General features: G+C 38.5%; 2 protein-coding genes across 4 annotated transcripts in view; both read right to left on the bottom strand.

Moving 5' to 3' along the window:
• LOC108606320 (innexin shaking-B) overlaps positions 1-22265 on the bottom strand; it is a 124602-nt gene that overhangs the window by 85096 nt on the left and 17241 nt on the right. The gene's annotated exons all lie outside the window — the stretch shown is intronic.
• LOC108606322 (type 1 phosphatases regulator ypi1) lies at positions 3843-4783 on the bottom strand. Its single transcript, XM_017996336.1, has one exon. The coding sequence runs from the start codon at positions 4659-4661 to the stop codon at positions 4038-4040; it is 624 nt and encodes a 207-aa protein (XP_017851825.1). The 5' UTR covers positions 4662-4783; the 3' UTR covers positions 3843-4037.

Raw genomic sequence — 22265 nt, 5'->3', positions numbered from 1 at the left:
ATATACAATTAAATGGGCAAAATATTATGTAGCTGCTGCGGCTACGTATACGTGATATTTATGCCAATAGCTAACAAATAAAATTTCATTTCTGCTACTTAGGCAAATACCAAATATTTATAATAAATTTATGCAATTGTCACTGCCGTTTTTCATTTATACACAAATTTCATTTGCTTTTTATGCAGCTAAATTAAAATTAAATTGCTTTAATATTTATATATTTGTATTTAAATTTAGACGCCGCCACTTAAGAATTCTCTGCCTCAATTCGAGCACTAGCCTCAATTGATAGCAAACTGAACGCGTAAATTGCTAAACTTTTCAATTAAATTAAAGTAACAGGACCAGCCAATTTAATTTAATAAATAAACAATCATTTAATAAATAATTGTCAGCTGCTAATAGTTTGAAGCTCAACACTGCGTATACTTAATATTTTTGTTAGCTGATTTCAGTTGAGACTGTTTTTAATTAAAATAATTTATAATTTGCTATTTTTGTTGAACGCTGCGTATGCGTAATTTCAGCAATACGCATATAAAGTTTGCAAAAATGTTTTCATTGATTTCAAGCCATCAATTGTCACTTATGCTTCATTTTAATTGTCTTAAAAGCAATTCGCAAATATTTCGATTGTAAACAAGCTTTGAATAGCTCAAATGCCATTGAAATAATTGAATTTAATAAAAGCTTTGGTGGTATCAAAGACAGAGCTGCTGACACCTTTGTGACGCCTTTGGCACTCTGAGGTTTTAATAAACAATTAAAATAATGCTAAATATTGCGGTGAAATGCCACAAATGACAGATGGACAGCTGGAGCCTCAACTGACAAGGCAAAGCAAAGAGAGTGAAAAATGTGAGAAAAAATGAGCAAGTTGCTGCTGCTGCTGCTGCTGACAATAAGCCACAATTAAAAGGCAGCAAGTGGACAATAACAGGGGTAACTATTGTGGTCACACACACACACACACACATAGAGAGACAAGCCACCCACTTAGTTACTGGAAATGGACACAAATAATGAGGCAAACCGCAAAAATTATGCCAATGCAAAGTGCTCTGCGCTACGTTGACTGTGTGTGTGTGTGTGTGTCTGTGTGTGTGTGTGTGTGTGAGTGAGAAAGGGCTAATGGTTGCTGTGGTATGTGCGTCATTTATTGTTGTCGTTGTTGTTGTTGCTGCTGCTGCAGCAAAGTGAAATGTGTCAAAGTGAATAATTTCTTTTTAATTTCCACTTAAGTGCTTTTTAAATCATTTTGCGCAGTGTAAGTGAGAGAAAAGAGGCCGAGTCAGAGTCTGAGGCCATTGATTAAGTTAAAGGCGCCCTCGACTCTCAACTCATAACTGGAAGCTCTAAAGCGTAAAAATTTGCTTTGTGCTTCGACGCTTTGTTTTGTTTTTCAAGCTTATGTAATCGACAATGAATACATTGAATACAATTGCTCATGTGTGTGCGTGCGTGTGTGTGTTGGGGTCACATCTTGGTTTGCTGCCTGCCTGTGTCGAATTCGATTTCGATTTTGTCTCTGCGTTTTGTTTTTCCTTTTTTTTTTTTTTTGTTGGCGACGTGCCCCGCTGCTAGCAACTGTCATTACCGTTATTTATGTGACGCATTTAAAAACAAAAAGGCATAAGAGTGGCGCAGGGCTACAGCAACATAGAGTCGAGTCGAACTGTAAAACGAGCAAGCGAAATGGCAAAGAATTCACATTGACAGCTGAGCCTGAGCTGAGGGCTGTGGGCAGCGGGCAGCGGGCAGCGAGCAGCGAAAAGCACATCAATTGACATTAACGCAGCTGAAAAGCTGCAGACAAACAAATTTACTATAAATATAAGTGAATTGAAAAGCTAGAAAATCTTTTTGGCAGCAGCAGCAATTGTAGCTCAAGCTTGAATAACATTTATTATGCATATATTGCTGGCTATTAAGGCTTGACTAGGCCACACCCACACCCACTCAAATAGAATTGTGGGGGGATAGGCGGAGGCTGCGGCTGAAGTCCCGAATTTCAAACGCCGCGACCCATTGACCAAGTTTTCAAACTCGCAGCGCTGTGTGTGCCACATATTTCTTCTATTTGTTGCAAACAACAGCCACACACACACACACACACATATATAAAGAGAGCGAGAGAGAGACAGTTATGCTGTGTGTGTGTGTGTGTGGTGTGTGGCAACTGTTTGCTGTGGCGTATTTCATTTCCAGCAGCCACTTCAAATGCGGTTGGCAGCATTTGGGACGCGGAATCAAGCGCCAGCGCCAGCGCCGCCAAGAGACCTCATAAAAACCGACAACACCAACACACACACACACACACACATACACATATTAAAATGTGGCTTAATAGCACACACACACACACACACACACATGCAAATGCAAAAGGGTTCAAAGTTTGGCGGCAGCAAAAAAAAATAAATAAATAAATAAAAGCCGCAAAGTGCGCGCTAGAGCGAGACAGACTGTGTTGCATATTTTGCTGTTGCCATTTTTTGTTGCAACTACACTTTGTTTGCTTTGCCGCATATACGAATTGTTGCATAATTTGGCGTCTTTGCCACCGCGAAGTTGCAAGTTTGTTCAACAGTTCATTAATCTATTTACAAGTTTGCAAATCAATCAATCAATAGTAGGCGTGGCCGCCACACACACAATGCTCAGCAGTTTTTCTCTTGCCTCATCTGTGCTGCATTAAAAAGCTTTCAACTATGCAACATTTTATGCCTCACTAGCCAAATTTTAATGCTGCTCAACTGAATGTGAAATGCACACACAACAAACGAGCTAAAGCTAAAGCTGATAGCAGCAGCTTAACTGAAAAATAAAAATCGAAAATTCAACACGCAGTTGCCGCTTCAAAGCAAAATTTATAAAACAAGCGTGAAAACTTTTGGCATATTCAAGCTGCAAGCTAACTATGAATAAAGTCGTTTAACTTTATTTATTTCTTGCGTTATGCTTTGGTATTAAATGTGAAAATCGTAGAGCTGAAGTTACTAATTTTTTACTCATTTATTTCAAATACTTTTATATTAATTTGTTAATTGAAATTTGCTGCAATTAAGTTACAATACGATTTAGTTAAAAGCAATCTGTGTGTGTGTGTGTGTGTGTAACGGAAATATTTGGCACATAAAATTGAAGCCTTCGCTTCATTGTGTGCTCAACAAAACGCAACGGGAAACTATTTGTTGTAAATAAAAATAAAAATAACTAAGCTGCAAATTGCTGCTAACATATGTCAGCGAAAAAGGAATTAATAGTTTGATTCACTGCTGCGTATACTTAATATTAGTTTCTTGGTAATAGAAAAAAAAAATTCCAATAACACACAAGCTTATTAAACTATTCTATATATGCAATTAATTTATATATTATTATATTAATTTATGACATAAATGCCAGCGAAAAAGGAATTGATAGTTTGATTTACTGCTGCGTATACTTAATATTAGTTTCTTAAATTGAAAATTCCAATGGCACACAAGCTTATTAAGCAATTCTATATATGCAATTGATTTATATAATTAATGTAGATTATTTACTATCTATGCAGCTAACAGTCGCTGCTATGCCCTTCATATTGATTTGTAATCATTTGAGATGAGCACAAAAAACAAACAGACTTGGCATTTATTTAATGCAAATAAGCATTAGAATTTAAACGAATAAAATAGAGTATAATTTAATAAATAAATAACTAAATGCTATTTATTTAATTATTAGCCACTTCGATGCACAGAGCAGCAAATAGAATTAAAGCTTTAAATTTGTTTCAATTGCATTTGAATTTGAATGAATCAAACTATAGCATATTGCTTTAAGCAAAATCTCGCATTTAAAGTTCTGAAATATATTTGGCAACATTTTTAGCGACACATTTTTTCGAAATTTACTTAACATTTTCGATGCAAAAACAAAGAGCCCAAAGCAGTGAAAGCAAAAGGTTGCAATAAAAATATGAATAAAGTCGTGAGTGTTGACATAAGCAGCTCAACTGTTCGTGTGTGTGTGTGTGTGTGTGTGAGCAGTTAATGCTGCACAGCTTTGGGCGTTGGCGCAACAAATGCCAAAGGTTTAGTGCTAGTTGCATCACCAGCTACCTCAGCAGGCAGCTCAGGCACAGGTTGGGACTGCGACTGCGACTGGGACTGGGACTGGGACTGAGATTGTGTCTGCTCCGCTGCTTTGTGACACTTGCAGCGACAGAGCTGAACCTGCTGCTGTTGCTCTGTTGATTGCTGCTGCTTTTGTTGCTTCTTTTGCTGCTTGAGCAGACGATTGCGTAGACGCACCTCGGGATGACCGCAGCAATGCTCGCATTCGTCATCGGAGCTGGAGCTGCTTTCGCCAAAGCTGTGGGGCTTGCGGTAAATGCAGCAGCACTTGGACTTGCGTCGATTCATGCCCTCATTGTCAACAACATCCTCATGAAAGGTCACATGACGTTCCGTATCGTAGCACATGAGCAGCAAATGAACACCCGATACGCCTGGCAGTTCATCTGGGGCAGCAGCAGCAGCAGCAGCAGCTGTTAAGCCGCCAGAGATGGAGACTGAGTCGTTGCCATTGCCTGAGCCGCTGCCGCTGCCGCTGCTGCTGCTGGCAACGGCTTCGCCCTCAATTGTGATCGACTGTGTTGTCTGCTCGTCCATGCCACACACACGCGCTTGCAACAGTATTGAAATTTGAGTGAATGCGTTTTGTTCAAAACGTTCGAAATTTTGCCTATGCGATTTGCTTAATTTCCAACTGAGAGTCGCACTGACAGCCCCCAAACCAGTTGGCCACTGCTCAGTTAGCCAAAGCCAACTATGATGCTCATTAAAGTGTGAGCAGTGTGAGCAGTGGGAGCAGTGGGTGGGGCGTTTGTGGTTAGCAGCAGCAGCAGCAGCAGTTTGCTGACCTTTGCCAAAGCAGCTTAGCCGCAGTCATTTGCTTGCCAAAAAGTACGAGAAAAACCTGCGCACGATTTACGTCCAATTGGGCGGCAGCCAGTTAAGCCAGTGGGTGGCTCGTTGGCCATGTTTACCTAAAATGCATTTGACTGCCACGCCCCGAATTTTTCGTTGCTTTCCACTTTTGCCTCTATGAAATCGCCCACAAATTTTCGATTCAAGCATTTTCCATTTCCATTTGCTTTACCCAACCCACTGCGCCGCTACGCGTGCCAAAATAAATGTTGAAAATAACACTACGTATGCCTTGCGGGGTTAAAGAACTTTTCACATTCAAAAAACCAAAAAAAAAAAAAAGTGTATATAATAAATTCGTTTTCTCTTCTTTTTTTTGTTGGATTTTCTTTGCGCTTTCTTTTTTTTTTTTTTCTGCCCGCTCCGCATGAATTTTTACTACTTGTCTGCATTTATCTCTGGGCATTAGAAGTAAGAAAAATGTTGTTTGCCAAAAAACCAAAAAAACCGCCAAGCATCAACCTGAAGCCGTTGCCGGCGCCTGTGCCAACGACCCTGAGCATGGGTCGAAATTTATTTTTACTGCAGCTGCTGCTTTTTTTTTTTTTTTTCTTTGGCTGTGTAGACTGCAGTAAGCGCGTTACACCAATACATATAAACATTTTAATTGGTTTGGGGTTCAAGTGCAAAGTGCAGATCGCAAATTTTACGATTTATTTTTGCAGTTCGAACTGCACACTTGGCTTATAAAATAATCAAAGCTGCTAAGCTAAGCTGAAATTGCTTAAGCTAAATGAAATATTTAAATTATAATATTATAAAATTATTTAGAGCTGCAATTAAATTCGTTGCGGTCGTAGCTAACAACAAAACGTAATAATAATAATCTACACTAGTGGGCATAAATATATTGACGAAACTAAGAAGAAGGAAAAATTAATCACTTCTCATACAAAATAATAATTTTCAAAAAATCATAAAATATATAAGCAATAAGATTTTTGAAAAAACTTTTCTGTAGTCACTATTAACAACTTTTTGCGTCCCAATATTTTTTTTTATTTCAAAAACCTGTATTTTACAAAAGATAACATTTTTTAATGGGTACTTAATGGGTTAAGACAAATTTTGTATTATTAAAAAGAGATTTTGAAGACCTTGACACATTGCTACCAATATGTCAATAACAAAATGCTCAATTGGTGATTACCTTCAACTTTAGTTTCGTCAAAATATTTATGCCCACTAGTGTATCTATATATATTTATCTATCCATCTATCCATCCCTCTATATATCTATCCATCTATTTATTTATCCATTCATCCATCTATCCCTCTTTCTAACCATCTAACTATCCATCTATCCATCCATCTATTTATCCATCTATCTATCTATCCATCCATCTATTTATTTATCCATCCATCTATCCCTCTATTTAAACATATATTTATTAATCTATTTATCCATCTATCTATCCATCTAAGTATCCATCTATCTATCTATCCATATATCTATCCACCCATCTATTTATCCATCCATCTAACTATCCAGCTATCTATTTATCCATCTATCAATTTATCCATCTATCTATTTATCCATTTATATATCTATCCATCTATCTATCTATCCATCCCTCTATATATCTATACGTCTATTTATTTATCCATCCATCTATCTATCCATCTAACTATCCATCTATCTATCTATCCATATATCTATCCATCTATCTATTTATCCATCTATCTATTTATCTATCTATATATCTATCCATCCATTTATCCATCTATCTATCTATCCATCTATTTATCCATCTATCTTACTTTCCATCTATCTATCTATCCATCCATCTATTTATCGATCTATATATCTATCTATCTATCTATTTATATATAGCATAGTATTAATAATTCTTTTAATAGTAAATAGTTAGATAAATAAATCTAAATATGAAAATTATGAATGAATCTTTTCTAATAAATTTCCATATATGAATAATAAATTCATGGGTAAGCTGCATGACTTGCAACTTGCTAACAATATATAAAATAAAGCTAACTAACAATTTATAACTAATAAGAATTTTCAGCACCATCTATAGTTTGATATAATGTTGCCATAGTCTTTAAATTAACTCATTCAATATTGTTAAACATTTTAACATATAACAAATAAATTTTCTAGCACTCGACAGCTGCAGCATATAATTTAATAAAATATATATAATAGCCAATAATATTATGTAGGCTTTCAATTGATTATAATAATTAACTGTTGTGTGCAACATGAACAAAGTTGGCGCCTTTGAAAAAGAGAAATAAAGTTAATCACAAGAAAATTGCAATTTTAATATTAAAATAAATATTTGCTTGCATAACTATATTTATTAGTTATAGTTATTATAGCAATGCCTAGTTTACGCTTAGAGTTTTTATAATAAATGGCAACTGATTGGACTACAGCAAATTGCTTTAGAACCGCAGCCAGAAGGTGTCCAAGGCCTTTGGGCTGGGCCTGGGGCTGGGGCTGGGGCTGGGTCTGAGCTATTGCGGCTGATGGTTCTGTGGGCCATAACGTGTTTTGTTGTCTGTTTTGTTGTCTCAGAGCCCATTGGAGTGAAATCTAAAATTCATTACGCATTTTATGCGGCCGAGACAAAGTATAAGAGTTGAGAGTGGGCGGTGGGTGGCTGTTGTGGTACACGTAACGTAATGAGGCGCGTGCCTTGCTTTTGCCTTTGCTTTTGCCTGCTGGCAAGGACTTTCGAGTGTGGTGGGTCTTATGCCATTTATGTCCCAATGGAGAGTGAGCCACACGCTGAGCGCGGCGACGACGGCGACGACAGGCAACGCCTTTGGCTTGAAGCTTCCGTTTGGCGTCGCACGGAATCTCACGCTGTCGCTTCTAACCTCAAACTCACAGCTTACGGTTGTCTACCCCCCCCACCCCCCTTCGATGTTGTCTTTGGGGAATAAGATGAATTACATGCTACTTCAGGCAGCTGCCAGCTTAGACTGCAGGCAGGCAGGCAGGCACTTGAGCCAGTCGGCGCTGTAGATAAAATGTTACGTATACGCAGCATAGCCGAAACTAAATCCCCAAGCAAATAGCAAATAGTTTTGCTGCAGTAGCAACAACAAGCGGTGCGGGAAATCAACCGCACGGAAATCATGTCTACGCATCATTCTTTGTGCTCTGGCTATTACTTTACCTCAGCTCGAGCGAGCGAATGAGCGAGTGAGCGAGCGAGCGCTGCTCCTTTTTTCTTTTTTTTTTTTTGTATTGTATTTCGTTTGGCGCACTTGTGTGTGAATTTGCGTGGCTGTGTGGAAATGTGTGATAAGCAGTTTCCGCATGGGAATAGACCAACGAAAAATTCACACACACAGAACAGAGCGAGCGAAAGAGAAAGAGAGCGAGCGAGCGAGTGTTTGCCTTTCATCTTGTTGAAGCTTTGGCCATTTTCCTTTTCATTTGGCGTATGTGGCAGGATCCTATACAGCTAAAAGCAATGCTGTGTGTGTGTGTGTGTGCGTGTGTGTGTGGCTACTAATGCAAATATAATGGCAAATGTAACGGAAATATTTCACAGATAAAATTGATAAAGGCCTTCGCCCCATTGTGTGCTCAACAAATCGCAACGGGAAACTATTTGTCGTAAATAAAAATAAAAATAACAATAAATAAGCAACGAAATTGTTTTTTTGCAATTGCTGGCGACATAAATTCAATCGTTTGATACACTACTGCGTATACTTAATATGAATTTGTTTAATTGAATAGCCCAATGCGAACACAATCTACTATATAGTGCTATATAGCACGCGCTGCGGCAAATGTAACATAAATTTTTATGCTGCAGCCTGCTCGAGACTCTAAAAAGCACGAATTGCGATTTTCTATTGTGTGAGCGAGTGGGTGGCTGGCTGGCTGGCTGGCTAGCCCAAGCATGCATCCGCTACAAAAAAAAAAAAAAAGAACTGAAGTAGTTGCGCCTTGTTGAGTCAGCACGAAATAATAAAAAAAAATATATAACGAAAAAATGCAATACACAATTTCATTTTATGCAAGAAACAAGAACTGGACACACAGCAAAACGAGCGTGAGTGGGGGGCTTGGCCAACAGCTTTATGTTGCAAGAATTTAAAAATTCCCATTAGAATTGCGCAAGACAGAGCGAGCGAGCGAGAGCGAGTATGGAAACATAAATAAATAAGCAGGAACAACTCGCAAAGGATATGAAAAGCAATAAAAACATGAAATGCTTCAACACAAATTAGATAGACAGACAAACGCTCGAAATCTCAAGCAAAAGCGTCAAATTAAAGACAAAGCCCTAAGCGAAAGAGACAGCAATAGTTACACGGCAAGCAGGTTCAGTGTGTGTGTGTGCATGTGCATGTGCATGTGCATTTGTGTGGGCGTATGGGCGTGGCAAAGTGACTTCTCGTTTCGGTTCTTGCAACTACAGCTGCCCATTTGCTCTGAGCTGAAGCTGAAGCTGCGCTGAGCTGCTTACTTTTCATTTTATTTCTGCTGCGCTACGAAGTTTGCGCGTGCTGATGCGACTAATGTTAATGGCAAGTCAGACAGACAGACAAACAGTCAGTGAAGTTGAGTTGAGGCACAAACATGTGCCCCAATGCGTAAGCAGCCAACACAGTCGCTCGCTCGCTCTCAATTACATAGAAAGCTTTGGCTTAATGCGCTGCTGCTGCTGCTGCAACGTCCAAGTTACGTAACTGCTACGTTACGTCATCATTACGTTAGCTGCTCATAATTTATAACAAGCCACACACTAGTGCCAATTGCCGCTAAGCATTTTAATTAGCGCAACGCTCAGCTGCTAAAAGCAAAGTCAAGCTGCCATCAATGCTCTCAATAGCTCAAGCTATCAATTTTTAAACTGCTGCCGCTTTTTGCTTTAAATCTTTTAAAGTTTGCATGCCTGGCAACAATTTCTGAGCCATGTCGTAATGCAATTGGTTTCCATTTCCATAGACAAGCTGCGCTCGCTCGCTCAGTCGCTCGCCCGCCCGCCTGCCAATTCAGATGCAAATAAATGATGTTGCTACTAGCGGCGCCTCGTTGAAATTCATGCATTTTATTTGCCATTCGTTGCAGCTGCTGTTGGCCTTTTTACCTTTTTCCGAAGCGAGCGAAGTCAAAATGAAAAACGTTTCCCGTTTGCAAGCAAATCAAAAAATTAAATAATATCGCACATTTGCTTTGCGGAAATCAATTCCATTTCTTATTCAACATTTTGATTAATGCAGCCAGTCAGTGCAAAATGAAATTCACACACAAACACACACATATGCAGTTGGACATGTCTGTAGCGTAAGGCAGCAGCAGCAGCAATGGGATTGGTATTGAAGTTGCAGCATCGACTTAACGACAACGACAATGGCGGCCACTTGACACGTGCTCAAGCACATGCAACACACACACACACACATACACATGTATAGAGTGCTGCCTGCTGCTCTTGCTGCGTCGTTTGGCTTTTGCGGTCACCAAGCGACCAAACTGTTGTCAAATAATATTTACAAGCAATGCATATGTATTGCTGTGTATCTGTGTGCGTGTGTGTGTGTGTGTGTGGCTGTTGAAGTGCCCTTCGTAGCCACTAACGACTCAACTAACTGATTTATCGTACATGCAAATTGTTATTTGGGTCACCACACACACAATTCATAAAAAATGCATAAGCCAAGCAGCTGTCAAATGCTCTGAGCTGAGCTCGGAGTTCGCAGCTTTGACTTCTCAAATCAATCACAACTATCGCCACACACACACTCGACTTTTCTCACACTAAATTGGATGGCTAGCAAATTATTAAAATTATTGAAATTACACTAACGGCAACTAATGGCATTTTAAATAAATAATATGCGAGCTCGATTTGAATCGCTTCCCTCTGATAAGCTTACTATATTCAATGACAGCAGTTTGCGCTATAATTTTCATATAATTATCTTGCAATTTGCTTATTCAGCACTTTGAATTTAAACTGTGCATTGCCCCAAATAATTGCGAAGTGCAGAGTTTAAGTTTTGAAATATTTTTCATATTTAGCATAAGTTGTAGATTCTTTTCATTTTTATAATACAAATTTGAGCTACGAAATATTTGCGCATTTTTATAAATTCTTATAGCTTAGACTTTATTTTATTAAAAAAAATTAAGTAATAGGAATTTTCATTTGCTAGTTTTTATTTTAAAATTTTAACAAAATATTTGTCTTATAAATGTAGCAATAAAATAATTAATTTTTAATATTGTTAAAGATCTAACAGCACAAATTTAGTTATAGCAACTATGCACAACTGTTTTAAATAAAATAATATATAGTAAAAATTAGAAAAATTAACTTAAATAAATGTCGCATAATTATTTGCGCATTTTTATATAAATATTTAACTAATTATATAGCTTTAACTTTATTTTATTCAAATTTTCATTTCATAATTTGTGATTTTATGATTTACCAAATATACAAAATGCTCTTCTAATAAATGTAAAATAAATAGCCATAAAATAATTAATTTTTAATTCACTTAGAGCCGCACAAATTTAGTTATAACAGCTATACACAGCTGTTTTAAATAAAATAATGTGAAGCAAAAATTAAATAAAATAAATGTAGCATACTTATTTGCGCTATTTTGACTGAGCAAATAAATTTAACATAATAATTTGCATTATTATAAATATAAATTAAAATATATATAGCAAAATAAATAAATTTGCTAGCTTAAGTATAAAATTATAGTTGTCTATAGCTATAGAATGTAATCCATTTCACACTAGTTCGCGGTAACTAGTCTAACTACAGCAACTCAAGCATTTCACTAGCTAAGCTGCGAAAAAACAAAAAACTTAATAATAAAAAACAAATCTTAGGCTTAGTAGCTGCAAAGTCTCTACTTTGCTCTAGTAGGCAAGAGTTCGAGTATTTGCAGCAGCAATTAAATTTAAGCACACAAATCAGCAGCAACAACAACAAATACGTAGTTCGATTTACTTATTTAATATGCAACATCATTAAGAACAGTTTGACATTTGATTTAGTTCGCATATTAAATAAAGCAAAACAATTGTTGAAGCTCTGGCAATATATTCAAGTTAAATTTCTTCGACTTGAGCATATTTGTTTGCACTTGAGTGAGCAGAGAAAAATGTGCTGGGGTGCTGATGTTTGATGTTAGTTTGCCAGGCAAGGCGCAGTTGCTATTTGTTGTAAATTTAACTTAACATTTTTGTGCTGGCAGCATTTATTTTTTATATATTTTTTGTGTGCTCAACGAGTGCCAAGTTTCAAATTACACGCCTCGTCTGTCATAGACGCTGCAAACTTTGTGAACAAAAAAAAAAATGAAACACATATGCATGAGCTTGTGTGTGTGTGTGTGTGTGTGTGAATAAAAAACATTGAAGCAGAACAGCAACAGCAACAACAACAAGGATAAGGATAAGCTGAGCGACTTGGCTCAGTTCAGCGCTCACGCTGATAATGGCGACAAGTTCAATTTGTCTTGTCACGGCATTTGCCTTTGCTTTGCTCCTTTCTTTTGTTGCGAGCAATAATTTTGAAAACTGTCCATTTATGTCATATGAACATATAGATTTAATTTTTGACGCACATCAATAAGCGCTCGGTTAGAGCGAAAGTATCTAAAAGATACAATTCGTAAGCGACAAATTCCCAAGACACAAAAACTTGTGTGTGTGGGCCAAGACAAAAGCCAAAGCCAAAGCCAAAAGTTGGCAGCAAAACGTTTTATAGATAGCCAAATCACACACTCACACACACACACACACACACGCATAGCTGTGTGAGAAAGTTTTTGTGCTGGTCTTTGTTGTTTGCATTTTGTTAGATGGCATAAATTAGATACGTGTTCGGCTCTTCTTTTAAATAAGTGCGATTATGTAACTGTTACGACCCAAAGAAAAAAAAAAGTATGGCCAACATTAGTCTGAACTGTCTTGGGCATAAATCATAACCAGCCGCAGTCGCCCGCATGCTGCTTAAGCAGCTGCTGCAGCTCTCTGCTCTCTGCTCTCTGAGCCTTTGCCCCATATTTGCTTTCATCTTCTACAAAACTGTAAATTAAAGTCTCGCTCCAGAGCCGGAGCAAACAATTTTTGATTAAGTAATTTCAAGTTTCAACAACACTGCTGCTGCTGCTGCTGCTGCTGCTTGTCTTTCAACAACAACAATACTTTTTGTTTTTATCTGTTTTCTTTTTTTTTTTGCTGTGCATTCAAATAAAAAGTTTTTGGCAGCGCCAGCTTGTGAATTGAAATGCAAACTAGAGAGTCACACTGCAGTCTCTGACTGCAGCAAATTTCTGTCTCTCTCACTCTCAAACAAAAGCAGCTGCCAAGCTAAAATTCAAATTTTCCAAAAATCAAAAAATAGTAAAGTACCAACCAAGTTCTAAAGCTCTGCAGCATATTTTATTTTTTGGAACTGTTAAAAGCGAGTTGAATTTATAGCACAAAAACGTTGCAAACACTCGAGATTTTCAATTTGTTTTAAAAGCAATTTTAATAGACTTTACCAAAAATGAAGAGCGGAGCTGCAAGTGTCTTAAATATATTAAAAGCAATTTAATGCACTAAAATTTAAAGTGCGCGCCAATGCAAAGTAATCGAAGCTGCAATTTAAATTGCTAAATTACGGTTAACAAATATTTTTAAAAATATTTGGCAAAAAAATGAGCATCAATCAAACAATTTAATTGAAAAAAAATAAGTAGCAGAGCAAAATTGCATTTTAATAAAAATTTAAAATGCGCAATAATTTTTGCTGTTGTATTTTAATTTAAAATATTTAGCTGCTTAAATTTCAATTACTAGTCATTGCTTTATTTAAATTATATAGAATGGACCGCATTAAATACATTTAAAAATATATTAAAAATATTAAACTTGAGCTAGACTCAACATTTTTATTACCAATACCTTTTGTTATATATTTAATTATTTTCGCTTATGCCCAATACATAATTTGCTATCTTTGATCAGCATCTATTTCATCAAATTTCAATAACAATATTCAAATTTGTCTTTTTACTTGAGCGCATCAATTACCTGCAACTCAAAAGTGTGTGCGAAAATTTGTCAAAGCTTCCGCCAGCTCATTCACCCACCACCCACCACCCACTTTATGTTCTCAACTATATTTCTATTCAATTCGTGCTGTCATTCATTGTGCTGTCCGCCCAGCCACCCATCAAAGTGGGCAATGCGCTAATGTTAAGCAAGTTTTTGCTTTTGCTGCTTCAACTTTTGATTGTTGTTGTTGTTTTCGTTGCTGCTGCTGCTGCTGCTGTTGATGATGAAAATTTCAATTAGCGCAAAGTGTAATATAGAGCAGCGTCATTTTCATCAAATTACCAAGTGACACCGCAGCCACGCCCCCGCCTTGCCGCCTGCCGCCGCTAAGCTCCAAGCATTTGCTATGCTAACTGCAAGAGACACTCACACTCAAAACTCAAACTCACACTTCTGTTTGTGTGCCTGTGTGTGTGTGTGTGTTCGTCTTCTTCTTCCGCTGGCACAGTTTTAGTCATTTTCATTTCTGGTCGACGACGAACACAAAATGTCGGTCACTTGCGGTTTAAAAGCGACTTCCTCCACACACACACCTGGCCAAGAGCCACCTGCCCCAGAGCCCAGAGTCAGTGGCTTCAACTAGTGCGAGCGAGTGCGCTGAGCACACACAAATTGCGAATAGTGCAAATAGCCAGGAAAATTACCTCATGCGCAATTTTCTTATTACAGCACAGCAATGTGCATAAGAAAATGAGCGTAATGAAAAAAATGTTGTAAAGCTGTTGGAGAGAGCCACGAACTGCGAATGCGCTGCCCCGCACAAAATACTTGAGAGTTGAGAAATATATACAAAATATATATACAAGAGTATCGCTGGGATTGCGCGCCCGACTTCAATGGGCCATGCAAATGACGCGAAATGTGGAAATGTATGAAATTGAAAATGAAAATGTAACGTGAAGTGGGCAAAAATAGAAATGAAAATGGAAATGATAATGGTTGTTAGCGAGTGGAGGGGGTGGGGGCGTTGGGTTGAGGTTTTCTGCATTAAAACGTAGCACAGAAAATGAAAAATAATTAGCGCAATTAATGACCACGTAATTAGCGCTTGAAATCTGCAACCCCAAGCGAGCAGCAGCAGCAACTGAAGCTAGGCTCAGGCTCAAGCCCAAACGTCATTGCAGCCACAATGTGTGCGCTGGCACGTAAAGTTGCAACCACCCACACACACCCCCAACCTCACCCACACACCCCTCACTAATGCGCTAAACGCAGAGAGAGAATTTTCTGCTATACTTTGGTTACAACTGCGGCGGGGCCATGTTTGATAACTCTATCGCGGCCAGGGCTTCCTTTTGTCAGCCGCGCTGGACGCTGGACACGCTAATGAACGCGCCACGCCACGGCCCCATTTGGTGGGTTGAGCGGGTGGTTGCACTGTCATGACATTTCTTTATCAGCTTGCCATCAATCGACGACGACGACTGGCTGGCTGGCTGACTAATTAAAAATTGCCTTTGATAACGTGCAAATGGTAATGAATAAATGAAGACCGCAACGACGAGACCACGACCACGCCCACGCCCACTCACCCACAATTTTACACAAAAGCGCACTTTTTTGTTTTCATTTGCTTTGCAGGATTAAGTATGTCAGCAGCGTTGGATGCTGCGACACAATTTGTCAAATTTCAAGTGGTTTCCAAATTGATGCACACACTAAAATTAATGCCGGCAATATTTAGAGCAAGCGAAGAAGAAGCAGCAGCAGCAGCGCAAGCTTCTTGATAAAACCCAAGCATGCAAGCGCATATATCACACACACACACACACACACATACGTTTGCATGTATGTGTAGCTGAACTTATAAACAACTTAAAAATTCATTGTCTACACATGTTGCCCCTGACTGAAGCGCCCTGTCCTCCAAACGTGCGACCCATGGGCACATACATGTCCAACTCACACACACACACACACACTAGTGCAGCAGCAGCCTTGTGAATGAGTGTTTGAGCTGCCTTGAACTGAATGAAAAACGAAAAACTGTCATCATGTGACGGGAATCAATCTAAAGTCATTTTATAACCCGAAGAGTCATAAATCTAACTTTAATGTTTTAAACGTGACTGCGGCAGCAGCCGCTGCCGTTGGCAACGCCCATGACCAGTTAGTGCCATGACACGCCCACATACACATACATACATACATATACGTATATGTATGGCCCAAGAAGATGAAAACCTCCGGCATTCGAATTGGAAAAGTAAAACAAGCAAATGAATGTATTTCCGTTTGGGATTTTTCACTTTCCGGCTTCCACTTTGACGCAGCGTGTGCTGAAAAGTGTTGCCGCAGCAGCAGCAGCAGCAGCAGCAGCAGCAGCTGGTGGCAGGTGGCAACTCGTGTGAGTGGGCGGGCTTAACAATATAAATGACAAAACGAGCCAACAAGCAAGCTCAACCAGCCCAACCAGCTCAGCCAGCCCATTGCAGCAAGTGGGCAGCAAGTCCAAAGGAAAATACATAGATAGCATTTTTATTAAATGGGTATCAAAACTATTTTACGTGTTTGGGATCACAGTTGAAAGTAGCAGCATGTGTGTGCCTCTCTCTCTCTCTCTCTCTCTCTCTCTCTCTCTCTATGTGTGTGTGTGTGTGTGCGTGACTGGCCAAACAAAGAGAGCGAGAGAGCGAAGAAGAAAAAAACGTAGCCTGCTTACGTGCGCCACATAAAATGCATGTGCGGTCAAAATAGCAAAGAAATTCGAACAACAGACAATGGCAAAGATGATTCATTGCACATGTGTGTGTGTGTGTGGCATTAATTAAGAATGTCAGCGCGACTATCAACTAAGCGAGCAAGCCGCTAAGCTCTTATCGATTTGCAGTCGCACAAGATTTCAAGCGCAAGTTTAACTTTTAATAAAGCCTAAGCAACAATAACGTTAACTAACAGTACTTAAAATTAATGCGCTTAAATAATAGTCAAATACTTTTAATTAAGCGCAAGCCATAAAAAACGATAACAGCGAATTATTTGCCTACAGTTGCACTATAAATTTGCCGCTTATCGATTAACTTAACAACTTAAGTGCTCGCCTGGCCGTCTCTAAGAATATCGATAAATTCTAGAAATTCAAGTACTAGTAGCTAGTAGATAATCTCTGGCCGCTGTTAAGCATGTGTTAAGGGAGCCCCAAAAAAAATAAATTGCACTCACACACACACACACACACACACAAACTCGGTCACGTTGCTTACGCGCTGCTTAATTTATGGAAACATAACTCACACACACACAGACACAAACACGCGTACAGTCTGTCAGGGGACACACGCACTTGTGCGCTAGTGTATGTAAACTTATATGTAATTTAATCAATATAAAAATCGTATTATTCACTTACTCACATTCGTTTTCTTGAGCGTAAATTTATATGCATGCGCGCTTACCTGCAAAAGAAAGAGACAGAGAGAGAAAGATATAAAAAATGTTTATAAAATGGCGTCAAAATAATGTTATAACTACTTGAGCGAACTTCGTCGCTCTGTAGCTTGCGTCTCTCTCATTTTAAATTCAATTTTCGTGACGCTCGAAAATCTTGTGCAGTTGTGTTGACAATTTCGCGTGGATTTTAATCACATTGCGGTCATATTTAATTCATTTTATGATTATTGTTATAGTGCCCAACGCCAAATGCGCAGTCAGTCAGAGTCGCAGTCGCAGTCGCAGTCGCAGTCAGTGCTTATTGTTTACTCTCCACCAACACCCCTAACGACATTTTCTCTCTCTGTGTGTGTGTGTGGGGAGTTGTGTTTGGGCTGCTGTCGTTTGCAAATTTTACAATTTAACAAACAATTCAATTAATGCAAATTACAATAGCCCAAGCAAATGAATATTTAATGATTAAACTAATTTCATTTTCATAATATTGTGCCATATGCGTTCGCTCGCTGCGCTGCGTTGGGTCGGGCGTAAATAAACAGATACCGAACAATAATAACAATTGCCATAAGCAGCTGCTACTGCACACACACACGCATACAATTGTTAATTGGAAACTGTTTACATTGCCGCCGGCGACAAAATGTCAAAACTTTCTATTAAAAGTCAATAGCAGCAGTTGCGTCTCATAGGCTGTGTGGCGGATTAACAATTGAAAAATTGAGTTTTTCAATTGCTTTAGCAAATATCAATTAGAAACTAGACAAATAGCAAGTTAAATGAGCTGAAAGTGTAGGTTAGATAACTAAAATATATAAAAGTATTAACTGTTGTATGAAATCAACGTTAGAATAGAATAGAATATAGAATTATTAACATTTTTTGTAGCCTTGTAGAATGCTGTAACATATTTCATATTCCAAACATCAAAGTTTAGTATTGTTAAATGCAAATAATTGAAAGCTGCTCTATGTGTTTTTCATTCAACAATTTCAAATGCCAGCAATATCTTATATATATATCAGATGTGCCACAGTTGAAATCACAACTAGTGAAATATAATTCTACTGACGAACTTTGTAGTGATTTAATGGACTGAGCGCTGCCAAAAATAATTCCATAAACAGAGCATGAAATGAAATTTGAAGTGATAATCTGATAATTTTGAAAGCTATAGCACTAAAGTTATCGCTACAACAAATTTTGTAGCTTTAGTATTAAATTAATAATTGTTGAGCGAATTTTATGCAAAACAATTAATTGCATTGAAAACTAATTATAATGTTAAATATTAAAGCAAAGCTGTAAACTTGTTCAGCGTATTTTTTTGTTAGCGCTGCGTTGTTTGTATGCAAAGTACAATTGTTGTTGTTGTTGTTGTTGTGGTTGTTGTTGGTTTTACGTGGACTTGTGACTTTATGAAAGCAGCTCAGTAATTATGCCGCCAGTACGGCTTCCTAGCTGTTTATACTTGTTGTTGTTGTTGTTGTTGCTGGTGTTGCTGCTGCTGCTGGGGGGTTTTTTGTTCCAACTTTGCCAATTTGGACGTTGACGGCGCAAGTGACACAACTTTTAGCCAGCGTCGAGTTCATTTGGGTCTATTGTTGTCGCCGCTGCCGCTGCTGCTCTTGTTGTTGTTGTTGTTGTCATAGCTATAACGTTTATTAATAAGTTTTGGTCTGCACAATTGTTGTTGCTATGCTATTGCTATTTGCTATTTGCTACTGTTATTTTATTTTCTCTGCTGTATTTTTACTCGTTGCCTGGGCTCGTGGCATGACTTGTCATGAAACGACCCCAAACTGGGAATGGAAGCAACAACAGCAACAGCAACAACAGCAACATTAGCAACATTCTTTTCTTTCGTTTTTTTGCCAATGTGAGCGGCTGCTTAGGAATTAGAGCAAAGTGCACTTTTTGATGACTTTTGATTTGTTTTACGATTTCCAGCTATGAATATTTATTGTCATGCCGTTCAAACGCTCACCGCCTGCCGTTCTGTCAGTCGTCAGTATTTAAAATGCACGAACATGGGACGTCATGGCAACAACAACAACAGCAACCAAAAAACTACAAGTGAAACAACAAATTGACACGCAGCATTACTCATACGCCCCGCCAACGTCTTGGCAACTGTCTCAACATTTGACTTTGCCATAGCAAGCAACATTTTAATTGATGTTCATTTAACGTTCAACATAATTAACTCAGTGGCAATATTTAAAGCATCGTAAATGAGCATTATACGAGCCATTAAATACATTTTCTAAACGCTTCACTTCAATAACAAGAAATTGCCAAAAAACGCGACCACACTGCTGTGATTTTCCATTGGCTTTTTAATGCGCTCTCACTCTGATTGGCCATCGAACGCGCAATTCTTTGGCCACGGCCACGACCACGACCAGACCAGGACCATTTCCATTCCCATTGCCATTTGTATTCGTATTTGTATGCGTACTTTAAACAATGCCATAAACGCAGCAAGGCGCGCATTAACACCATGGAGAGCGCAGCAGTTAGGAAGCCACGACGACGACGACGACTAGTTGGCAGTCATATCTACGGCCACAGCTACCACCGCCCCATCCCATGACCAGCTATTGTGATGTGGGGGGGTTGCCTTTACGACAGGGTCGTAAAAAACAATGCCAAATGCGTCAGCAGTTGGCAAAAGCCAAAAGTCAAATAGAATTATGACCTCACTTCAGTTCGGTGTTTCGCCAAAGATATAATAATATTGCCAGCGCATCTGAACAATCGGACTCTGACTCTTGTGTACAAAAAACAAAACTTATTGTAGTCATGGCAACTCAACTGGGTGCGGGGGCGCAAGTAAATATCACTCGAGTTTGCCAAACAACAATCAGTTTTAAAAACTTTGGAATATGCTTAGCATAATTTTGTTTAACACTTGATTGTGTCAAAACGATTGTTATCGATACTATCGATAAATTGAATTTTATAACGCATGGAATCAATCTAACGTATAATTAATAGTTAGATTAATTAAAAGGTTTTCTCGCGTATTCAAAAGTATCGATAGCTTAATTTAATGCTAAATGTTTTACAGCTGCTCCAAATCAAATGTTAATGCTTGCAAATCGTTAAATAGTAATATTAAATAATATGTTATGAAAATATCACTGAGTTTACTCTTAGCTCTGTCTCTTGCGCTTAAAACATTGTTATCGATACTATCGATAATTGCATTATATGCTTAATGCCTTAGGCTGCTATAAAATTAGCTAATGCGCTCACAGATAAAAAAGCAAATAAAATATATATATTAAAACCTATCTACACAGCCTTATCGATTATTTACACATTTTTGCACTGCTGCCGCTTTAAATTGCTGATTTAATTTTAAATACACATTATACGCAAAATATATTTGTGCATATTACTGGAGAATGTAATATTTTAAGCGGATATAAACATAAATTGTGCTCAGAGACCCACCGCAGTGACTTTTATGCGTTTGTTTAATGGGGCGGCGCAATGCGGAAGATGACGTCAAAGCCAAATGATCAATATATTGTGGTTGCATTGCTTGGAGGACAGCCAGTCAGTCGAGCGGGCAGGCTGCTGCTTGGCTGAGCAGTCAGGCAGTCGAGCATTCAGGCCTTTGTTGAAGTGCCCCACGTGATGTTATTAATAAATGCACTTGACAACGTTCACTTATTAATTCTTTAGAGCTAAATCAAAAGCCAAAAGTGCAAGAGGCAACTTTGCCCAGCGTACGTGACCAATGACAAGAAATTTCATATTTACAAGGCTGCAGTTAGGAATACACACACCCCCCCAACCCCCAAACCCCAACCACAGCCCCAAGTCCGCTCTTGCTCGATGCGAGAGCGAACGTCAGCGCTGTTGGTTGTCTGTCTGTCTGTCTGTCTGTTTGGTTTGTCTTTCTTGCTGTCTGTCTGTCTGTCTCGCTTGTGGAATTTAGGTTTGGGTTTGAGTTTGGGGCTTTGGCTTTGGCTTTTTGTGTCGCCCATATATGCGACACAGCAGCAGCAGCAGCAGCGACTGTCGTCAGTCGTCGAGTCATTGTAGAGTCAGTGGCCTAAAAACATTATGAAGTTGCTCACTTGATCGTGCAATGTACCTTTTGATTTTTTGCCCAGCACTTGGCACGTTCCGAGGTAACAGTAAAAAACAATTTTGTTGCTGCTGCTGCTTCGGCTGCTTCGGCTGCTGCTGCTGCTGGTTGTAGTTGCAACTCAAATTTAGCACAAACGCCAGCCAAATCGACAAATGAGCAGCAGCAACTGTCGTTCGGTCGGTCGGACTGTCTGGCTGGCTGGCTGGCATTGATTGTTTGCCAACGATGATGTGTGAAATGCTTATTTGGCCAATAAACAACATAAATGTTGTTGACCAGCAACAGCAACAACTTTGCAGCAATTTGTTGCAACTACAATAACAAATTGTAGCGCGTACTATATTTTGGCCAATTCACTGCCACACACACAATGCATTAATACAGAAAATTTAGCGAGCAGCCGTTGGCATAATTGGCACAAAATTTGATGCAGCCAAAACTAAAACTATGGCAACAAATCTATACAATTTGCAACTTAATTAGTGCATAATTAGTGTAGGTGAGCGCGCGCGTATTTTAATTATGAAAAATATATATTTAAACATATGCAAATATAGCATGAAATGCAAATTAAAATAAATATATATTTTGGGCAATTAGCGCAGTAAATTAAAATTAAAAGAAATATGCAAGCGAGTGAGTTCATTGGCCGCATAAATTTTCAGTTTTCGTTTTTTGATGAAATGTTTATGAAATATTTGTATGCAGACGCTTGAATTTATTAACA

The sequence above is a fragment of the Drosophila busckii genome, chromosome X, assembly GCF_011750605.1.
Source record: "Drosophila busckii strain San Diego stock center, stock number 13000-0081.31 chromosome X, ASM1175060v1, whole genome shotgun sequence".
Lineage (NCBI taxonomy): Eukaryota > Metazoa > Arthropoda > Insecta > Diptera > Drosophilidae > Drosophila > Drosophila busckii.
The sequence above is the reverse complement of the archived record's forward strand: the minus strand, read 5'-3'. Positions and strand labels throughout refer to the sequence as shown.

Bases quoted from the DNA above. Each gene is read 5' to 3' on its own strand.
- LOC108606322 (XM_017996336.1), bottom strand. From the start codon at position 4,661: ATGGACGAGCAGACAACACAGTCGATCACAATTGAGGGCGAAGCCGTT.